The sequence below is a fragment of the Triticum aestivum genome, chromosome 1B (assembly GCF_018294505.1).
Source record: "Triticum aestivum cultivar Chinese Spring chromosome 1B, IWGSC CS RefSeq v2.1, whole genome shotgun sequence".
Taxonomy (NCBI): domain Eukaryota; kingdom Viridiplantae; phylum Streptophyta; class Magnoliopsida; order Poales; family Poaceae; genus Triticum; species Triticum aestivum.
In genome coordinates this window covers 690,783,457-690,801,725 of record NC_057795.1, presented here as the reverse complement: position 1 = coordinate 690,801,725, position 18,269 = coordinate 690,783,457, and the positions used below count along the sequence as shown (strand labels likewise).

The window sequence follows — 18,269 nt, the reverse complement described above, 5'->3', positions numbered from 1 at the left end:
AAAAGTGTATTTGATATACGTGTTATTGATGTGTACCTTACTACTACTCCTAGTAGCACCTGGGTATTAGATACCGGTTCAGTTGCTAATATTGGTAACTCGAAACAAAAGCTGTGGAATATACGGAGACTAGCTAAGGGAGAGGTGATGATGTATGTTGAAAGTGTTTCCAAGGTTGATGTGATCACCATCGCATGCTCCCTCTACCTTCGGGATTAGTGTTAAACCTAGATAAATGTTATTTGGTGTCTGCATTGAACATGAACATGATTAGATCGTGTTTATTGCAATATGGTTATTCATTTAAGAATAATGGTTATTCTGTTTACATGAATAATACCTTCTATGGTCATGCGCCCAATGTGAATGGTTTCTTGAATCTCGATCGTAGTGAATATGTTCATAACATTGATGCCAAAAGATGTAGAGTTGATAATGATAGTACCACTTTCTTGTGGCACTCTCGCTTAGGTCATTGATATGTCTCCAACGTATCTATAATTTTTGATTGTTCCATGCTATTATATTACCCCTTTTGGATGTTTATGGGCTTTATTTTACACATTTATATCATTTTTGGGACTGACCTATTAACCGGAGGCCCAGCCCATATTGCTGTTTTATTGCCTGTTTCAGTATTTCGAAGAAAAGGAATATCAAACGGAGTCCAAACGAAATGAAACCTTCGGCAGCGTGATTTTTAGGAAGAATATGATCCGGGAGACTTGGAGTGCAAGCCAGGGGATCATCGAGGGAGCCACGAGACAGGGGGGCGCGCCCACCCCCCTGGGCACGCCCTACCCTCTCGTGGGCCCCTCGAGGCTCCCCCGACTAACGTCTTTCGCCTATATAAGCCTACGTACCCTAAAAACATCGATAATGAAGATAGATCGGGAGTTCCACCGTCGCAAGCCTCTGTAGCCACCAAAAACCTCTCGGGAGCCTGTTCCGGCACCCTGCTGGAGGGGGAATCCCTCACCGGTGGCCATCTTCATCATCCCGGCGCTATCCATGACGAGGAGGGAGTAATTCACCCTCGGGGCTGAGGGTATGTACTAGTAGCTATGTGTTTGATCTCTCTCTCTCGTGTTCTCTCTATGGCACGATCTTGATGTATCGCGAGCTTTGCTATTATAGTTGGATCTTATGATGTTTCTCCCCCTCTACTCTCTTGTGATGAATTGAGTTTCCCTCTTGAAGTTATCTTGTCGGATTGAGTCTTTAATGATTTGAGAACACTTGATGTATGTCTTGCCGTGCTTATCTGTGGTGACAATGGGATATCACGTGCCACTTGATGTATGTTTTGGTGATCAACTTGCGGGTTCCGCCCATAAACCTATGCATAGGGGTTGGCACACGTTTTCGTCTTGACTCTCCGGTAGAAACTTTGGGGCACTCTTTGAAGTACTTTGTGTTGGTTAAATAGATGAATCTGAGATTGTGTGATGCATATCGCATAATCATCCCCATGGATACTTGAGGTGACAATGGAGTATCTAGGTGACATTAGGGGTTTTGGTTGATTTGTATCTTAAGGTGTTATTCTAGTACGAACTCTTGAATAGATTGATCCGAAAGAATAACTTTGAGGTGGTTTCGTACCCTACCATAATCTCTTCGTTTGTTCTCCGCTATTAGTGGTTGGAGTGACTCTTTGTTGCATGTTGAGGGATTGTTATATGATCTATCTATGGTATTATTGTTGAGAGAACTTGCACTAGTGAAAGTATGAACCATATGCCTTGTTTCCTATCATTGCAAAACCGTTAAAGCTCACTTTTATCATTAGTTACCTTGCTGTTTTTATATTTTCAGATTACAAATACCTATATCTACTATCTATATTGCACTTGTATCACCATCTCTTCGCCGAACTAGTGCACCTATAAAATTTACCATTGTATTGGGTGTGTTGGGGACACAAGAGACTCTTTGTTATTTGGTTGCAAGATTGTCTGAGAGAGACCATCTTCATCCTACGCCTCCCACGGATTGATAAACCTTAGGTCATCCACTTGAGGGGAATTTCCTACTGTCCTACAAACCTGTGCACTTGCAGGGCCAACAACGTCTACAAGAAGAAGGTTGTGTAGTAGACACCAGTCATATTGGTATAAAATGCATGAAGAAACTCCATGCTGATGGAACTTTGGAGTCACTTGATTTTGAATCACTTGACACATGCGTACCATGCCTCATTGGCAAGATGACTAAAACCCCGTTTTTCGGAACAATGGAATGGGCAAGTGACTTGTGGGAAATCATACATGCTGATGTGTGCGGTCTGATGAGTGTTGACGCGTGCGGTGGAATTCGTTATTTCCTCACCTTCCCCGATGATTTGAGTAGATATGGGTATGTTTACTTAATGAAGCATAAGTCTGAAACATTTGAAAAGTTCAAGAAATTTCAGAGTGAAGTTGAGAATCATCGTAACAAGGAGATTAAATTCCTACGATCCGATCGAGGGAGAGAATATCTGAATTATGAGTTTGGAAATCACTTAAGACAATGTGGAATTGTTTCACAGTTGATGCCACCTGGAACACCACAGCGTAATGGTGTGTCCGAACATCGTAATCGTACCTTATTGGATATGGTGCGTTCTATGTTGTCTCTTGCCGATCTACCACTATCGTTTTGGGGTTATGCATTAGAGACAACTACATTCACTTTAAATAGGGCACCATCTAAGTCCGTGGAGACGACACCATATGAACTGTGGTTCGGCAAGAAACCTAACTTGTCATTCCTTAAGGTTTGGGGCTATGATGCTTATGTCAAAAGGCTTCTGCCGGAAAAGCTTGAACCCAAATCGGAAAAAATGCGTCTTCATAGGATACCCAAAAGAGATGATTAGGTATACCTTCTATCTCAGATCCAAGGGCAAAGTGTTTTTCGCTAAGAACGGGTCCTTTCTCAAGAAAGAGTTTCTCTCGAAAGAATTGAGTGGGAGGAAGATAGAACTTGATGAGGTTGTTCAACCTTTACTTCAACCAGAGAGTAGCGCAGCATAGAAAGATGTTTCTATGGCACCTACGTCAGTTTGAAGAGGAAGCTAATGATGATGATCATGAAGCTTCAGATCAAGTTATTGCCAAACCTCGTTGGTCGACGGGGTACGTACAACTTCTGAGTGGTACGTTAACCATGTCTTAGAGGTCATGTTGTTGGACAACGATGAACATATGAGCTGAGAAGCGATGGTGGGTCCAGATTCTAACAAATGGCTAGGAGCCATGAAATCCAAGATAGGATCCATGTACGAGAAAAAAGTATGGACTTTGGTGAACTTGCCCGATGATCGGCAAGCCATTGAGAATAAATGGATCTTTAAGAATAAGACAGACGTTGATGGTAGTGTCACCATTTATGAAGCTCGACTTGTCGCAAAGAAGTTTCCAACAAGTTCAAGGAGTTGACTATGATGAGACTTTCTCACTCATAGCGATGCTAAAATCTGTTGGAATTATGTTAGCAGTTGCTGCATTTTCATTTACGAAAGCTAGCAGATGGATGTCAAAACAAAGTTTCCTTGATAGTTTCTGTGAGGAAAGTTTGTATGTGATACAACCAGAAGGTTTTGTTGATCCTAAGGTTGCTAAAAGGTATGCAAGCTCCAGTGATCCTTCTATGGACTAGAGCAAGCATCTCGGAGTTGGAACATACGCTTTGATGAGGTGATCTAAGCTTTTGGGTTCATACAAAGTTTGCAAGAAACTTGTATTTACAAGAAAGTGAGTGGGAGAACTACAACATTTCTGATAAGTATATGTAGATGCCATATTGTTGATCAGAAATGATGTAGAATTTCTGGCAAGCATAAAGGGTTGGTTGAAAGGAGTTCTTCAAAGGAATACCTGGGTAAAGCTGCTTACATATTGGGTGTCAAGATCTATAAAGATAGATCGAGACGCCTGATAAGGCTTCCACTGAGCACATACCTTGACATGATTTTGAAGGAGTTCAAAATGGATAAGTCAAAGAAGGAGTTCTTGCCTGGGTGGTAAGGTGTGAAGTTGAGTGAGAATCAAAGCTCGACCACGGCAGAAGAAGAGAAAGGACGAAGGTCGTCCCCTATGCCTTAGCCATAGGCTCTATGCGGTATGCCATGCTATGTACCGCACCTGATGTGTGCCTTGCCACGTGTCTGGCAAGGGGCTAAAAGAGTGATCCAGGAGTGGATCACTAGACAACGGTTAAAATTATCCTTAGAGGAATAAGGAAATGTTTCTCGGTTATGGAGGTGATAAAGAGTTTGGCGTAAAGGGTTACGTCGATGTAATCTTTAACACCTATCCGGATGACTCTGAGTAGCAAACCGGATACATATAGTGGAGCAACCATTTGGAATAGCTTCAAGTGGAGCACGGTAGCAGCATCTACAATAAGACATAGAGATTTGAGAAGTACATGCGGATCTGAATGTTCCAGACCCATTGAGTAAAACCTCTCTCATAAGCATAACATGATGAAACCCCAGAACTCATTTAGTGTTAATCACATGGTGATGTGAACTAGATTATTTACTCTAGTAAACTCTTTGGGTGTTAGTCACATGGCGATGTGAACTATGAGTGTTAATCACATGGCGATGTGAACTAGATTATTGGCTCTAGTGCAAGTGGGAGAGTGTTGGAAATATGTCCTAGAGGCAATAATAAATTGGTTATTATCATATTTACCTGTTCATGATAATTGTTTATTATCCATGCTAGAATTGTATTAATCGAAAACTCAGATACATGTGTGGATACATAGACAACAATGTGTCCCTAGTGAGCCTCTAATAGACTAGCTCGTTGATCAAAGATGGCTATGGTTTCCTAGTCATGGACATGAGTTGTCATTTGATAACGGGATCACATCATTAGGAGAATGATGTGATGGACAAGACCCAAACTATAAACATAGCATATGATCATATCAAGTTTATTGCTATCGTTTTCTGCATGTCAAGTATATATGTTCCTATGACCATGAGATCATGCACCTCACTAACACCAGAGGAATACCTTGTGTGTACCAAACGTCGCAACGTAAATGGGTGACTATAAAGGTGCTCTACAGGTATCTCCGAGGGTGGTTGTTGAGTTGGCATGGATCAAGACTGGGATTTGTCACTTCGTATGATGGAGAGGTATCTCTAGCCCTCTCGGTAATACAACATCACAAGAAGCTTGCAAGCAATGTGACTAATGAGTTAGCCACGGGATCTTGTATTACGGAATGAGTAAAGAGACTTACCAATAACGAGATTGAACTAGGTTTGGAGATACTGACGACCGAATCTCGGGCAAGTAACATATCGATAGACAAAGGGAACTTCATGCGGGATTAGCTGAATCCTTGGCATCGAGGTTCGACTGATAAGATCTTCGTAGAATATGTAGGAACCATTATGGGCATCCAGGTCCCACTATTGATTATTGACCGTAGAGGTGTCTCGGTCATGTATGCATAGTTCTCGAACTCGCGGGGTCTACACACTTAACGTTTGGTGACGATATAAGTATAGTTGAGTCATTATGGTGGTTACCGAAGGTTGTTCAGAGTCCCAGATGAGAACCTGGACATGACAACAAACTTCGGAATGGTCCGGAGGTGAAGATCGATATCTTAGACGAAGGGTATTGGAGTCTCTAATTGTTCCGAGGGTACCGGGTGATGACCAGCATCACCGAAAGGGGTTTCAGGGGCCCCGACAAGTGTTGGGGGCCTCATGGGCCAAGGGGAAGGAGCACAACAGCCCACTAAGGGGTTGTGCCCCCCCAAGCCCCCTTCCCACGTTGCCAGAGGAGGTGGGGCGCCTCCCTAGGGTTTCCCACCCCTTTGCCTTGGTGGCCAAACCCGTCTAGGGTTTCCTCTTGTAGGCCGCCGCCCCCTAGATTGGATCTAGGGGTGCCCCCTCCCTCCACCCTTCCCCCTATATATAGAGGAGGGGAGAGAGGGCAGCCGCAACCATACAGATTTATTCGTGCCACGACACTGCTCCTCCTCTCCCTCGTAGTCCATCTTCTTCTCCGTAGTGCTTAGCGAAGCTCTGCTGAGATTTCTCCACCACCACCCCCATCACGCTGTCGTGCTGCCGGAGGAATCGAGCTACTACTTCACCATCGCTCGCTGGATCGAGGAGGTGAAGGCATCGTCAAGCCGTACGTGTGTTCAACGCGGAGGTGTCGTCCGTTCGGCACTAGATCGGAGTTCGCGAGACAGATCGTGGTTGGATCGCGAAGACGTTCGACTACATCAACCGCGTTTCTTAATGCTTCCGCTTAGCGATCTACAAGGGTATGTAGATCCAATCTCTCCTCTCGTAAACGGTCATCTCCTAGATTGGATCTTGGTGAGCATAGGAATTTTTTTTGTTTCCCATGCAACATTCCCCAACAGGGATACCACCTTAGAACCCACATATTTTCTCCTTAGAAGGGTTTGCCATACACCATCTTCCGTCAACAACTTGAACAACCATTTGCCGAGGAGGGCCCTATTTTTAACCTCAAGGTCATGAATGCCCAAGCCACCTTGGTCCTTGGGACGGCAAACCACACTCATTTAACCAGTCGATATTTCTCTCTCTTGTTATCTCCTTGCCAAAAGAATCTCGATAGGAAGTAATCCAATCTATGTAATACTACTTTCGGCAATTGGAAGAAGGAAATCATATATAGTACCATGTTACTTAGTACTGAATTTATGAGGACTGACCTTCCTCCTGGAGATAGCAATTTACCTTTCCAACTGCTAAGTCTTTTCTTAGTCTCTCCTCAGACGTGTTTCCATTCAGCATTTGTGAGTCTCCGATAATGTATCGATATCCCCAAATAAGTGATCGGAAACTAGGCCAATCCGCATCCAAACAGGTCAGCATACAGATGAGCCTCGTCTTGAGCCTCGTCAAAACAAAGCAGTTCACTTTTATGGAAATTGATCTTAAGCCCCATGAGTTGGTGGAATGATGATAAAATTAATTTCAGATTTCTTACTTTCTCGAGGTCATGATCCATAAAGAGAATCGTACATCGGCATATTGAAGGATAGAGGCCACCATCCACTAGATGACTCACTACCCCATCAATTTGACCATCAACCTTGGCATGCTCAATCATGACCGCTAACATATCATCCACTATATTGAATAGCATGGACGATATTGGTTCACCTTGTCGCAATCCTTTCTTCGTTTGGAAATAGTTGCCAATGTCATCATTGACTTTAATGGCAACACTATCTCCAATCACAAAACTATGGATCATTGCGCAGCCACTCTACATAAAAACACTTTCCTACAAGTGGTGATGGGCAAGATGAATTTGGATTCCCTTTGCCTGCTGGTACCTACTCACGGCGTTATGTTGTCATTTCTGATTCGCCCATGGTCCATTCCTTAATCCTTCTCTACCATCTTGCTTCACCGTGACACAGTGGCGGAGATACAAGGAGAAATCTGGGCGGGCCAGAGAGCAATAGAAATTTCAAATATGCAGCTTGCAGGCATGCATGCAGATTCAGGCCTGCTACCTGTGTCACCTCGTAGTGTTTGTTGAAATATAATGCTAATAGGTCTTAAGTTCAAGACCCTGCCAACCCAGTATTACATAAAATGATTCTGCGGCCTACATCGATCACACGTTTAAGGACTAAAATAGGCTAGACGTGAGGGGGGTGTTCAAATATAATGCCTACCTCCCTCTATCAGTTCGGACTTTTGGAGTAACTGGCTGGAGCATGAATTCAATAGTGTCGTGTGTCCATGGCCATAGGACCGCTCGGAGGCTGGGAGCACTAGGTGGCCGACGTGTGCAACTGTGCGGTGTGCCGGTGGTCGGAAGCCAGCGCCGCGGCGGCTGACGGCTGCTATGTGCCTCTGCCGCGACGTTGGCGACTCGCAACTGCTCTATTTCTTCAGTGGTGTGCTGCACGACCTGATCTTTGCTTCTTTTTTTTTTTAGGGAAACCTGATCTTTGCTGGGCTGATGCGTGTGGTCTATGCCTCTATGGCCCTGTGCCTAGGTTTGGGCTGGGCTGGGTGTAGTTTCTTTGCTCAAACCCTGGGCGGGCCACGACCCAATCGCCCAGTGACCGTGAGGTATCATATAGGATTATTGACTATCTATAACCATAGGTCCCCTCAAAAAAAAAATCTACAACCGTAGCCTGTAAATATGTTCATAGATGATTGAATGTTTGCATTGCTTGCCATCTAACAATGCTATTTGTTGGTCTTTTAGAATGCTGTCAAACTGTGCTATCAAATTTCCTATATCAAACTTACCGGAAATTGTAATCTTCTTATGACTAATGAAAAAGATATAAGCTCGCTGCTCACTCTACCTCTCCTATCATATAGCCATACCTTGGCATTTACTTATCCAGTGGTTACAACTTGGCTATAAGAATTTTAACATTTTCGTACAGGTGAATAAATGCCTCTTTTGCAGTCACTGCAAGCCAAATTAAGTGTGCTAGCATTATTTCAATGGTTTTACAATGCTAACGTGAATATTGAGGATGGGAATTCCATGATAATGCCAACTCTTTGCAATTTTGCACTAAAGTGTATTTGTTGAACATAAATATCAATATTTCTTTGGATCTTTAATTGGCATTTTTATTTTTATTTTTATTTGATTCTTTTTGTTGAAACTGCTTATTGAAGGCAAAAAGTTCCGCAACAACGCTATCATCTAGTTCTTGAGAAAAATCGAGGTCAAATTCCTCCTCGCCATGGAGGTTTAGACGCTCGAACGCATCTTCCAGATTGGGCACAGGGCCATTGTTATCCCACTCTCCACCACTCCAGCCTCCTCCTTCTCCATCCACGTTATTCTTCCGCTTCCGCCGTCTCTCTCTCTCTCTCTCTCTCTCTCTCTCTCTCTCTCTCTCTCTCTCTCTCTCTCTCTCTCTCTCTCTCTCTCTCTCTCTCTCTCTCCTCCCTTGGCCCCCGCACTGCCTCCTTCATCTGTGTCTTCTCCTCTCCTGCCCGATCTCCCATCTCTACACGGCAGCTCCATCACCGAGAACCCTAGTGTCCGCCATGCAGAAGCGGTGCTCTAAACATGAACGAGGTGGACTACCCAGCCGTATGTGGTACGTGCACTAGTTCCGACTTTTTTTGAAACTCCGGCCTCTTTATTAGATCAAATAACCATTACATCATCCACCAGCCACCTTATAATCGATGCCGGTGGTTCCTCGACCCACAGCGAGGGTGGGTTGGAGACCGCCAGCCTAGCTAGCTCATGAGAGACACAGTTTGCCTCCCTAGGGCAATGGACGAAAGACACCGAAGTATAACCTACTACCAACACATTGCAATCTGCATACACTGCCGCCACTCCTGTCGCCGTGAATCCACCCATGTTCATCGTGTTGATTACTTCCAGGCAATCTGCCTCCACCACCAGCTTGTTCACGCCCACCTGTTGCGCCAGTAGGAGCCCATGTCTCAAGGCATATGCTTCTGCTGTTGCCGCGTCCACCACATGCTCAAGTTTTTCATTGGACGCCGCTATGAATCCCCCTCTGTCATCCCTCAGCACTGCCCCGACCGCTCCACTGAGAGTTTCTACTTGGAATGCTGCATCAACATTGAGCTTAACACATCCCTCCATAGGCTTGATCCATCGTTCCTTCTTCACCCAGTCTCCTTCTTCCTTGCATGCGTATAATTTGCAGCTAGGGCAGAAATTGACAAAGCCGACCGAGCTGGCGATTGGACCTCTTCTCCATGAACTAGTTGCCTTCTCTCCCACCAGATATACCATATCCCAACGAGGATTAAAGTTTGTGCACTCACCTCTGGAAGCAGGCTTCCTCTCGTTGGCATACATAAAATATGGTCCAAAACTGAAGAACCAGCTCTGTCTACATTACTCGCCTCCTCCACAAATCCATCTAGTTTTAGACATCTCCATATTTCCGACGCTCTTGGACAGGTAATAATGCATGCTTGATATCCTCACAGCCTCCTGCACACATAGGACAGTTCGTAGGCAAAGCAATATGTCGGTTTGCCAGAACTCCAAAACATGGTACGAACCCATGCAGGACTTTCCACGCGTGGATCTTGATCTTTCCCGGCAATGAAGATTCCCACAGCTTCGCCCATACTGGATAGCGCTGTGATTGTTGGCCTTCCGTTCGCTCAAACCATCGACCAAACTGGTGATCCCACTCAGCATGGTACGCCGACCGGACTGTGAACATGTTATTCTTCGTAAATCTCCAAGCCACAAAGTCCTCCATCATACCCTGCGGTGCGAGCGGGATCGCCAAAATTCTCTCCGCATCAACCTGCCAAAACGTATCCATCACTAGCTCTTGATCCCATACTCCTGTTACCGGATCGATCAGGTCGGCCACCTTTGACAGCAGATTTGCTCCTCTCGGGGTCACTACGCGTCCGTCCGCACTAGTTCCGACTTCCGACTTCCGATAGAAAGTTGGGCTGGGCCTGCTCGCAAGATTATAATAAGTTGGCGCACGTCACCCTCCCGACAGCGCAAGAAACTATCCCCAATCCCCAAATCTTCTTGTTGTCGGCGGAGGCGGAAGGAAGGACGGTGAAAGAGAAACCCTAGCTGCCTGAGGAAGGAGCGCCCAGATCCTCAAGGAATTCTAGCTGCCTGAGGAAGAAACGCCCAGATCCGCAAGGTGATTCGTGACCAAAACCTACCGAAATCTCTAGATTGGGGAGCCGGAAAGCGGCGGTGATTCGTGACGTCCTCGTCCTTATCTCTATGCCTAATTATTTGCAGACCGGCGACGATCGATGGCAGCAGTTCGATGCCTGGCGAGGACGAGGCTTGGTAGAAGGCTGGCGACGGTCGCGGAGGAGCGACGCCAACTCGTGCCAAGAAGGTTCTTCAGCGAGGTATCTTTTCTCTCACGATTTATCTCCCGACATCATGGATGGCAACAGCAAAGTTAATATTACTTAGTGCCGTCTCATATACTTTCTTCGTCCAGGTTCATTAGGCTCCGTTTACATCCGCCGTTTCTCTTTACTTCGCATATAGTATAAAATTTTCTCAATTTATATTTGAAGGCATCAACATTTACAATACTAAAATTATTATGCAATATGAAAAAATAATGGCATAGTGCTACGTGATATTGATTTGGTATTGTGGATGTTGATATTTTTTTCTACTCCCTTCGATCCATACCACTCATCGCTCAAACAAATGAATCTACACCTAGATACATCCGTTTGAGCGATAAGTAATATGGATCGAAGGGAGTATATATGTTTTATTTCAAACAAACCTTATATGCGAAGTAAAAACAAACGGAAGGAGTACTTACTTAGCTAGAAACAAGAACTAGATCAATTGGCATCATCATAATTGTTTAACCTGACCTGAACTGAGCATAACCATACTGTCCTGATTGATTCGAGCATAATGACTTTTTACTCATCCATTTAGCAAACTGTTAACTGCAACACAAAAGGTTCGATGTTTGCTGTTCTGATATATTGAATCATCCCCTCCACGGTAGAACTGATGGATTAGCGCAATTGCAGGATCTTGAATTCCTAGCAATGATCCATCCAGGTTAACTGATTTCAAGTAACTCATTTAACAGATCTCTTTATTAGCAACCAAATCAAGCATACATTGCATATATGTATTATGTATATATATTGAACCTCACCTAATTGACAGTTAGTATGGTATCCTTCTTAATTATTTAACAGTCGTAATCAATGCTTATTTAATAATCAATGATATGAAGGAAGCACACTGATCTTTATTTGTGTGTATCAATCCAGGATGCTCATGAGATGAAGCAGAAGATGAGGAATCAGAAGGTGGAGGAGCTGTATGATGCCTTATACAAGCGGGGGAAGATTCCCACCACTAGTCCCTCTGTACAAGCCAGTCAAGAACCCGACCCTCTGTAGGATACAAAACTACATATATTTCTTCCTTAAGTTTCTGTTTGTTTGACAATAGGAGTTGATATATATGATCTTACCTCTTTCCACATGCAGGCGTACAAGGCGTTACGCAATGAGGATTCGGGGTGTGTTTGAGTTAGCTGCCAAGATGACGTTAGGCTTTATGCTGGTTGCTTATGCGGTTAGTCCTAAACTGCCCAGAGAAGAGGACACCACCAATAATTGCCCACAATGCGGCTTGAGGACATCAACGACCAGAGAAGGCACCACCAATAATTGAGAACCAAAGATGATGCTATCTTTAATTTGTGATATTGTGTGACATGGTATCATGTAATTATATCTCTTGTCTATTAACTAATTGAGTAGAATATATAGTACTCGAACAAATTGTGCAAGGAATCTGGTCTCTGCTACATTGTATCATGTAATTATATCTCTTATCTATTAAATAATTGAGTAGAATACACTACTCGAACAAATTGTGCAAGGAATTGGGTCTCTGCTATTTAACATCTACCGCAATTGTGTAAGGTTGAATTTTGACGTCACTCGTCTATTATCTAAAACATGTCCATGTAGGACCTACAAATTCTCCAGGAAGCGGTAGAGAATTCTTCATCTCCACAAATTATTCATCTCTACCTATAATATACTAGTCTAAACCAAAATATAAGACGTTTTTGTAGTTTAATTTGAACTGTAAAAACGTCTTATATTTATGTCTTATATTTTGATACGGAGGCAGTAGTTCGTCCATGTCTTTGTTGGGTTATGACTGTACCACGTTCACCGCCTTCGTGGTATTATTTTTACTAAATGACCCCTGAAGGTCCCAAAAAACTTATTTCGTTGCATGCCCCCCCCCCCCCCCCCAATTCATGGCGGACAAGAAGGTGCGTCAACTGCATGTCGGAGCGTCGCCGTGGAAGCGCGTTTGACCGACGCCGACGATCAGCTGCCAGCGTGGCAGCCAGTAAACGCGCCCATCCGGAAGGCGTTGCGCGACATAACACGTTAGATAATTCAGCGTGTCAGATAATTTAGCGTTATCCACAATCATAGAAAGTTAGAAACGCCTATTAATACGGCATGTTGTTGTTTACTGCGGCCGTGTGGGCTTTGCTTAGGTGTGTATAGAACCATAGCAGAGGCACCTGGTCGTCAGGTGTGTTCATACCTCATAGCGCCTTCTCGTTTGTCGCTATTGACTGCTAGGTAAAATTAAAATATCCACCACGGCAGGGTCTGAATCTGGCATTAAAACCCACTGATGTGAAAGGCATGGACTAGAGAGAACCAAAAGATTTAGATCAATCTTCGCTCTATTAGCAGGAGGAGGACCTCTAGGATCAGGCAGCAGACCTTCATCTTCATGCTCTGGCTCCCTCCACCGTAGATAGCTTAGCCTTTTCGCTCCCTCCTGCTTGCCTTCCCCATTCCTTCTACCGGTTTCCATGGGGGCGCACGAGATCACCATGTCTGTGGTGAAGCGCCTGAGGGAGGAGCTCGAGGCCAAGGATGCGCAGCTCCGAGCCAAGGACGTGGAGCTGCATGAGCTCACGGAGGAGAAAAGTGACTTGCTCCTCCGTCATGAGCGGCAGTTCATGAAACTTCAGAAGCGGCAGGAGTCCATCACTAAGATGCTTCAGGCGTCGTCAACGTTGCTGTAGGAAGCGGCAGCTGCGCTGGAGCGTGAGCGGGCAGAGGATGTCCAAGGTCACCTGGACCACTTGTTGGATCATGTTACCACGCAGGCGATGAGACTTCGCGACGTGTACTGTCATGCCAGCGCGACCATGCCAGCCGTCGGGCTAAACATGTTCGGTCACCCCATCGACTTCTACGAGCTGCGGCTTCCTGGCTTGGTCTCCTTCTTCAGCTATCTCTCCGAGGAGCTGAACCGTCTCCGCGCGGTGGTGGGGAGGCGCTGGACAAGGAGGGGTTCGGGCTGACGTCATCGTTGCCGGTCGAATCCTCTCCGGGCTTCATCACTGGAATCCATTCGTGCCATTGGACACCGTCTTTGATGAGCGGGCTCCCGTCGACCGGGAACATGCTTTGTTGGCAGTGGCGCCCTGCATCACCACCGTCGTGCCCCTGGAGAAGCAGAGTAACCTCGGTGGTTTGGTATGACTGTTGATTGGCGTGACTGACTTTAGCATCGTTTTGTTCGTGCCGTTCGGAGCTTCTGAAAAACTAAAGAAGTTGCAAAAACAAGTGAAGCCCAATTAGGTATACATTCTGCATATAAGTTAGCAATTTACCAATGTTGTTTTTGTTGCTTAGAGCATCTCTAGCCGCCCCCCCCCCCCCCCCGTCCCTAGGGGGCTTAAAATATCGCCGTCTGGGGGCGAACCGGCGCTAAAATTGGCGTGGGGGCGATTGGGTTCCCAGCCTCCGCCCCCAGGTCGCCCCAGGCGCCGATTTCGGCCCAATTTTGGCGCAAATTTGCCCATTGAAGCAAAATTGGCCGGCTATCGGTGCAAATTGACTAATGTCAACCCATATTCAATGTGCTTCGGCGCAAATTCAACAAAAGTTATTTTTATCCAATAGAAATCAAATAGTTCAATACAAATTATATAGTTCAACAAATAAAAAAACTCATATTTCATCACACGTCGAGCTAGGCGTTGCCCTTGAGCCTTCATAGGTGCTCCACCAGATCCTGCTGCAGTTGTTGATGCACCAGTGGGTCTCGTATCGCCTGACGCATATTAAAGAAGGCCGTCCAGGTTGCCGGTAGGTGGTGATCAACTTGGGCAAGAGGACCCTGCCTGTAATACGGTTCAATGTCAAACACTGGCTCTTCCTGCTCGCTCTCAATGATCATGTTGTGCAAGATGACACAACAAGTCATGATCTTCCACATTTGATCTTTTGACCAGGTCTGAGCAGGATACCGGACAACATCAAATCGAGATTGGATCACACCAAATGCCCGCTCGACATCCTTCCTGCAAGCCTCCTGAACCTTCGCAAAGTGGGAGTATTTGCCTCCTGATAGAGAGTTTGAGATAGTCTTCACAAATGTGGACCATCTCGTATAGATGCCATCTGCTAGGTAGTATCCTTATTGTAGTGTCGCCAATTGACCTCGAAATTCAACGGAGGAGAAGGACCTTCAACAAGCTTGGCAAAGACAGGGAGCACTACAATACGTTGATGTCATTATGAGTTCCTGGCATACCAAAAAGGAGTGCCAAATCCAGAGGTTGTGTGTGGCCACTGCCTCAAGTACCACACTTCAACCGCCTTTGGCGCCTTTGTACATCCCCTACCAAGCAAATGGACAGTTTTTCCATTTTCAATGCATGCAGTCGATGCTTCCATGTCACATCCCTAGCTTCTGGTGCTGTCTATGTTTGCATTTTGTTGCATCATGTTTAAATTTTATTTAAGTTGAATTGGGGATGACAGAACCCCCAGCACCCCCCCCCTCCTTAGCAACTAGGGTTTACTAAAATCTTTTTCAATGAACCCAAAATGCCCTTCATAAATGTTCATCATTTTTGTTTTGGTCCAGAACCTCTGCCAAAAATGGTGCACATTTTCTAGGTCACTCTGGATTTTTGAATTAATCCATTAAGTATTTGCATTTGGGCATTTAATTCCTATAAATATTTTAATTGCCCAAATAATATTGATAATGGTTGAGGGCTGTTAGAAATAATTTCATAAGTGCCCACAATTATTTTCAGCATTTATTCAAATGGTTTAGTATTTTTACTAAATCAAAACAAAACAAAAAAAATAGAACTGGAACAAGAAAAGAGAGAGAGAGAGGAAGCCCACCTGGGCCACTTACCTGGCCCAGTTCCTCCAGCAGCCCAGCCCACCTCCTCCTCCCTGTCGCCTTCCTCCTCGTGCCAGTAGGCAGAGGAGGGACACGGCGCACGCGCCCGAGCTCGCCACGCCACCAGGCTGCCTGCCTGCGTCGCCTGGCCACAGCGACGCCGCGCGTCATCTCCTCGGCGCCGCCCCGACCCCCTGGACCCCCTCGCTCTCTCCCTCTCCCTCGTTTCCCTCCTCTGTCTCGTTCTCTCACGCGCCACCGAACACGCCCACCGCCGCCGTTCGCCATAGCCGCAGCCACCAGCCCTCCCTCGCCCCGCCGCCAGGTCCAGAAGCTCCGCCGCTGACCTCTACACCGTCCCCGCCAAGCCACACGAGCGGACGCGCCCTGCAGCGGCTTCCCCGACCTCTTCTTCAAGCTTCGGCCGCCGAGATCGCCGGCGACCGTGTGCCCTCCCTGACGCTTCCCCGGCCTCTCCATCTGCACCGGCCAACTCCCCGTGAGCTCCTCTTCTTTCTCCCCTAGCCACGTCGCTCGAGCCGCCCTCTAACCCCGTTGGCCATCACGGCCGAGAGCTCGGCTCCGCCGGCCATGTCGCCGTCGTGGCCACAGACGCGTAAGCTTGAAACCGAGCGCGTCACCGTGCTCAGCACATCGCCAGGAGCCCGTAGCCACCACCAGTTCCTCCCGTAGTGCACCATAGCGTCGAATCGGTCGGCCCGAACTCCGGCCGCCGCGAAAGCGGACAACGCCGTCGATTTAGGTCGTCTTCGGTGACCCCTCTAGCACCAGCCGACGCGGACGAGGCCCAGGGTTCCAACGGTGCCATCCGCGCCCCGAACCGTGGCCCGTGCTGCGTTTCCGGACCGCGCCGCCGTCTCGGGCCTCGCCGGCGTCATGTCACCGGTGGGGTTGACCCATTTGACCATGTGGGCCCCGCCCCTGGTCAAACCTAGATTAGGAGTTAAGCTAATATTAATTTATTTAGTTAAGCTAATTACACTGACATGCGGGACCCACTGTCAGGTTTGACTGGACAGTGACCTGTTGACCTGCTGACGTCACACTGACGTCAGGCTGACGCAATAATGAATTACTGGAATTATTAATATTCTGAAAATCCAGAAAATGGCCTAAACTTCTAAAAATCATATAAAATCAACCGTAACTCCAAATGAAATAAGTTATATATGAAAAATGATCAGAAAAATCCAATCTATCCATATGTACCATTTTCATGCATGTTAGAACAACTTATCACTACTGTTTAGGACAAATGAAATGAATGGCATTTAAATAATCACATGTGGAGTTGGAATTTGAACCCTCGGTTCAAACCAACTTCATTTAATCTGGTTTATAGTTGCATTAGCCCAACACACTCATTTTGCCATGTCATGATCATGCATCATATTGTGCATTGCATTGATTGTGTTCCCTTCTGTGTTGCCGGTATTTGTCCCCTCTCGATAGACGTGATACCGACGATGTGATCGTCGACACTGATGAAGACTCAATGCTATCTTCAGAAGTGCCAGGCAAGCAAAACCCCCTTGTTCATTCCGATACAATCCTACTCTCTTGCCCTGCTCTCTTTTACTGCATTAGAACAACAACGAGTCATTTGTTACTTGCTGCGGTAGCTGAACCCCTTTATCCTCTGCATGACCTGTCATTGCCACAGTAAATAGATGAAACCCACTAGTATGAGTAGGAGTTGTTTGAGCCCTGTTGTGCCTACTCATTCATGTTTGTTTGTCATGCCTGCTACTGCTTAGAGTTGAGTCAGGTCTGATTCATCGGGAATGAATCAGAGGTGTGTGAACATGTCCTACTGTGTGTGAGCTAAGTGTGTGAACACGATTTGGTAAAGGTAACGGTGAGAGGCCATGTAGGAGTACATGGTGGGTTGTCTCATTGAAGCCGTCCTTAGGAACTGAGTTCTGTGTTTGTGATCCATGATTTCAGCTACTACCATGCATTGGGCCCTGAAATATGACCCCGCTCGACTTCTTATTCACCCTAGTCCTCTGTCCAGGAGTTGCAAGTAGTTTCTGGTGTTTGTAGCTTACTGGAGGCCGTGGACAGCGCTGACCCGAGGGGTGGGCTGTGATGCGGTAGGTACGTGGCACGGTGTACCGGATACCCGTTAGGTATCTCGGGAACCCTGCACACATCGTTTGGGGCTGTGAGCGGAAACTCCGGCCGGATCTCCTCATGGATGGAACCCGAATAGGCGATAAACCTGGACTAGAGACTTGAGTGTTTAGGTAGGTCGTGGTCTACACCCACGTCGGCTTTCGCTTGAAGTCTGCCGAGCACATGTCGTGTGCAGACGCTAAGTGGTGGAAACATGTATGAAGAAGTACACCCCTGCAGGGTTAACATCATCTATTCGAATAGCCGTGTCCGCGGTAAAGGACTTCTGGGTTGCTTATATCAGTTCATAGACAAGTGAAAGTGGATACTCTAAAATACGCAAGATAAGCGTGAGTGCTATGGATGGCGTTCTCGTAGGGAGACGGGAGCGGTTCCATAGTGGTGTATTGGTTGGTG

At 46.1% G+C, this 18,269-nt stretch overlaps 1 protein-coding gene across 1 annotated transcript; it reads left to right on the top strand.

Annotated features, from left to right (window-relative positions):
• Positions 1–10,364: 10,364 nt before the first annotated feature.
• On the top strand, positions 10,365–12,404 carry LOC123101615 (uncharacterized). The gene is made up of 4 exons (XM_044522983.1): positions 10,365–10,662; positions 10,767–10,882; positions 11,786–11,913; positions 12,008–12,404. The coding sequence occupies exons 2-4, from the start codon at positions 10,781–10,783 to the stop codon at positions 12,192–12,194; spliced, it is 417 nt and encodes a 138-aa protein (XP_044378918.1). The 5' UTR covers positions 10,365–10,662; positions 10,767–10,780; the 3' UTR covers positions 12,195–12,404.
• The last annotated feature ends 5,865 nt before the right edge of the window (positions 12,405–18,269 follow it).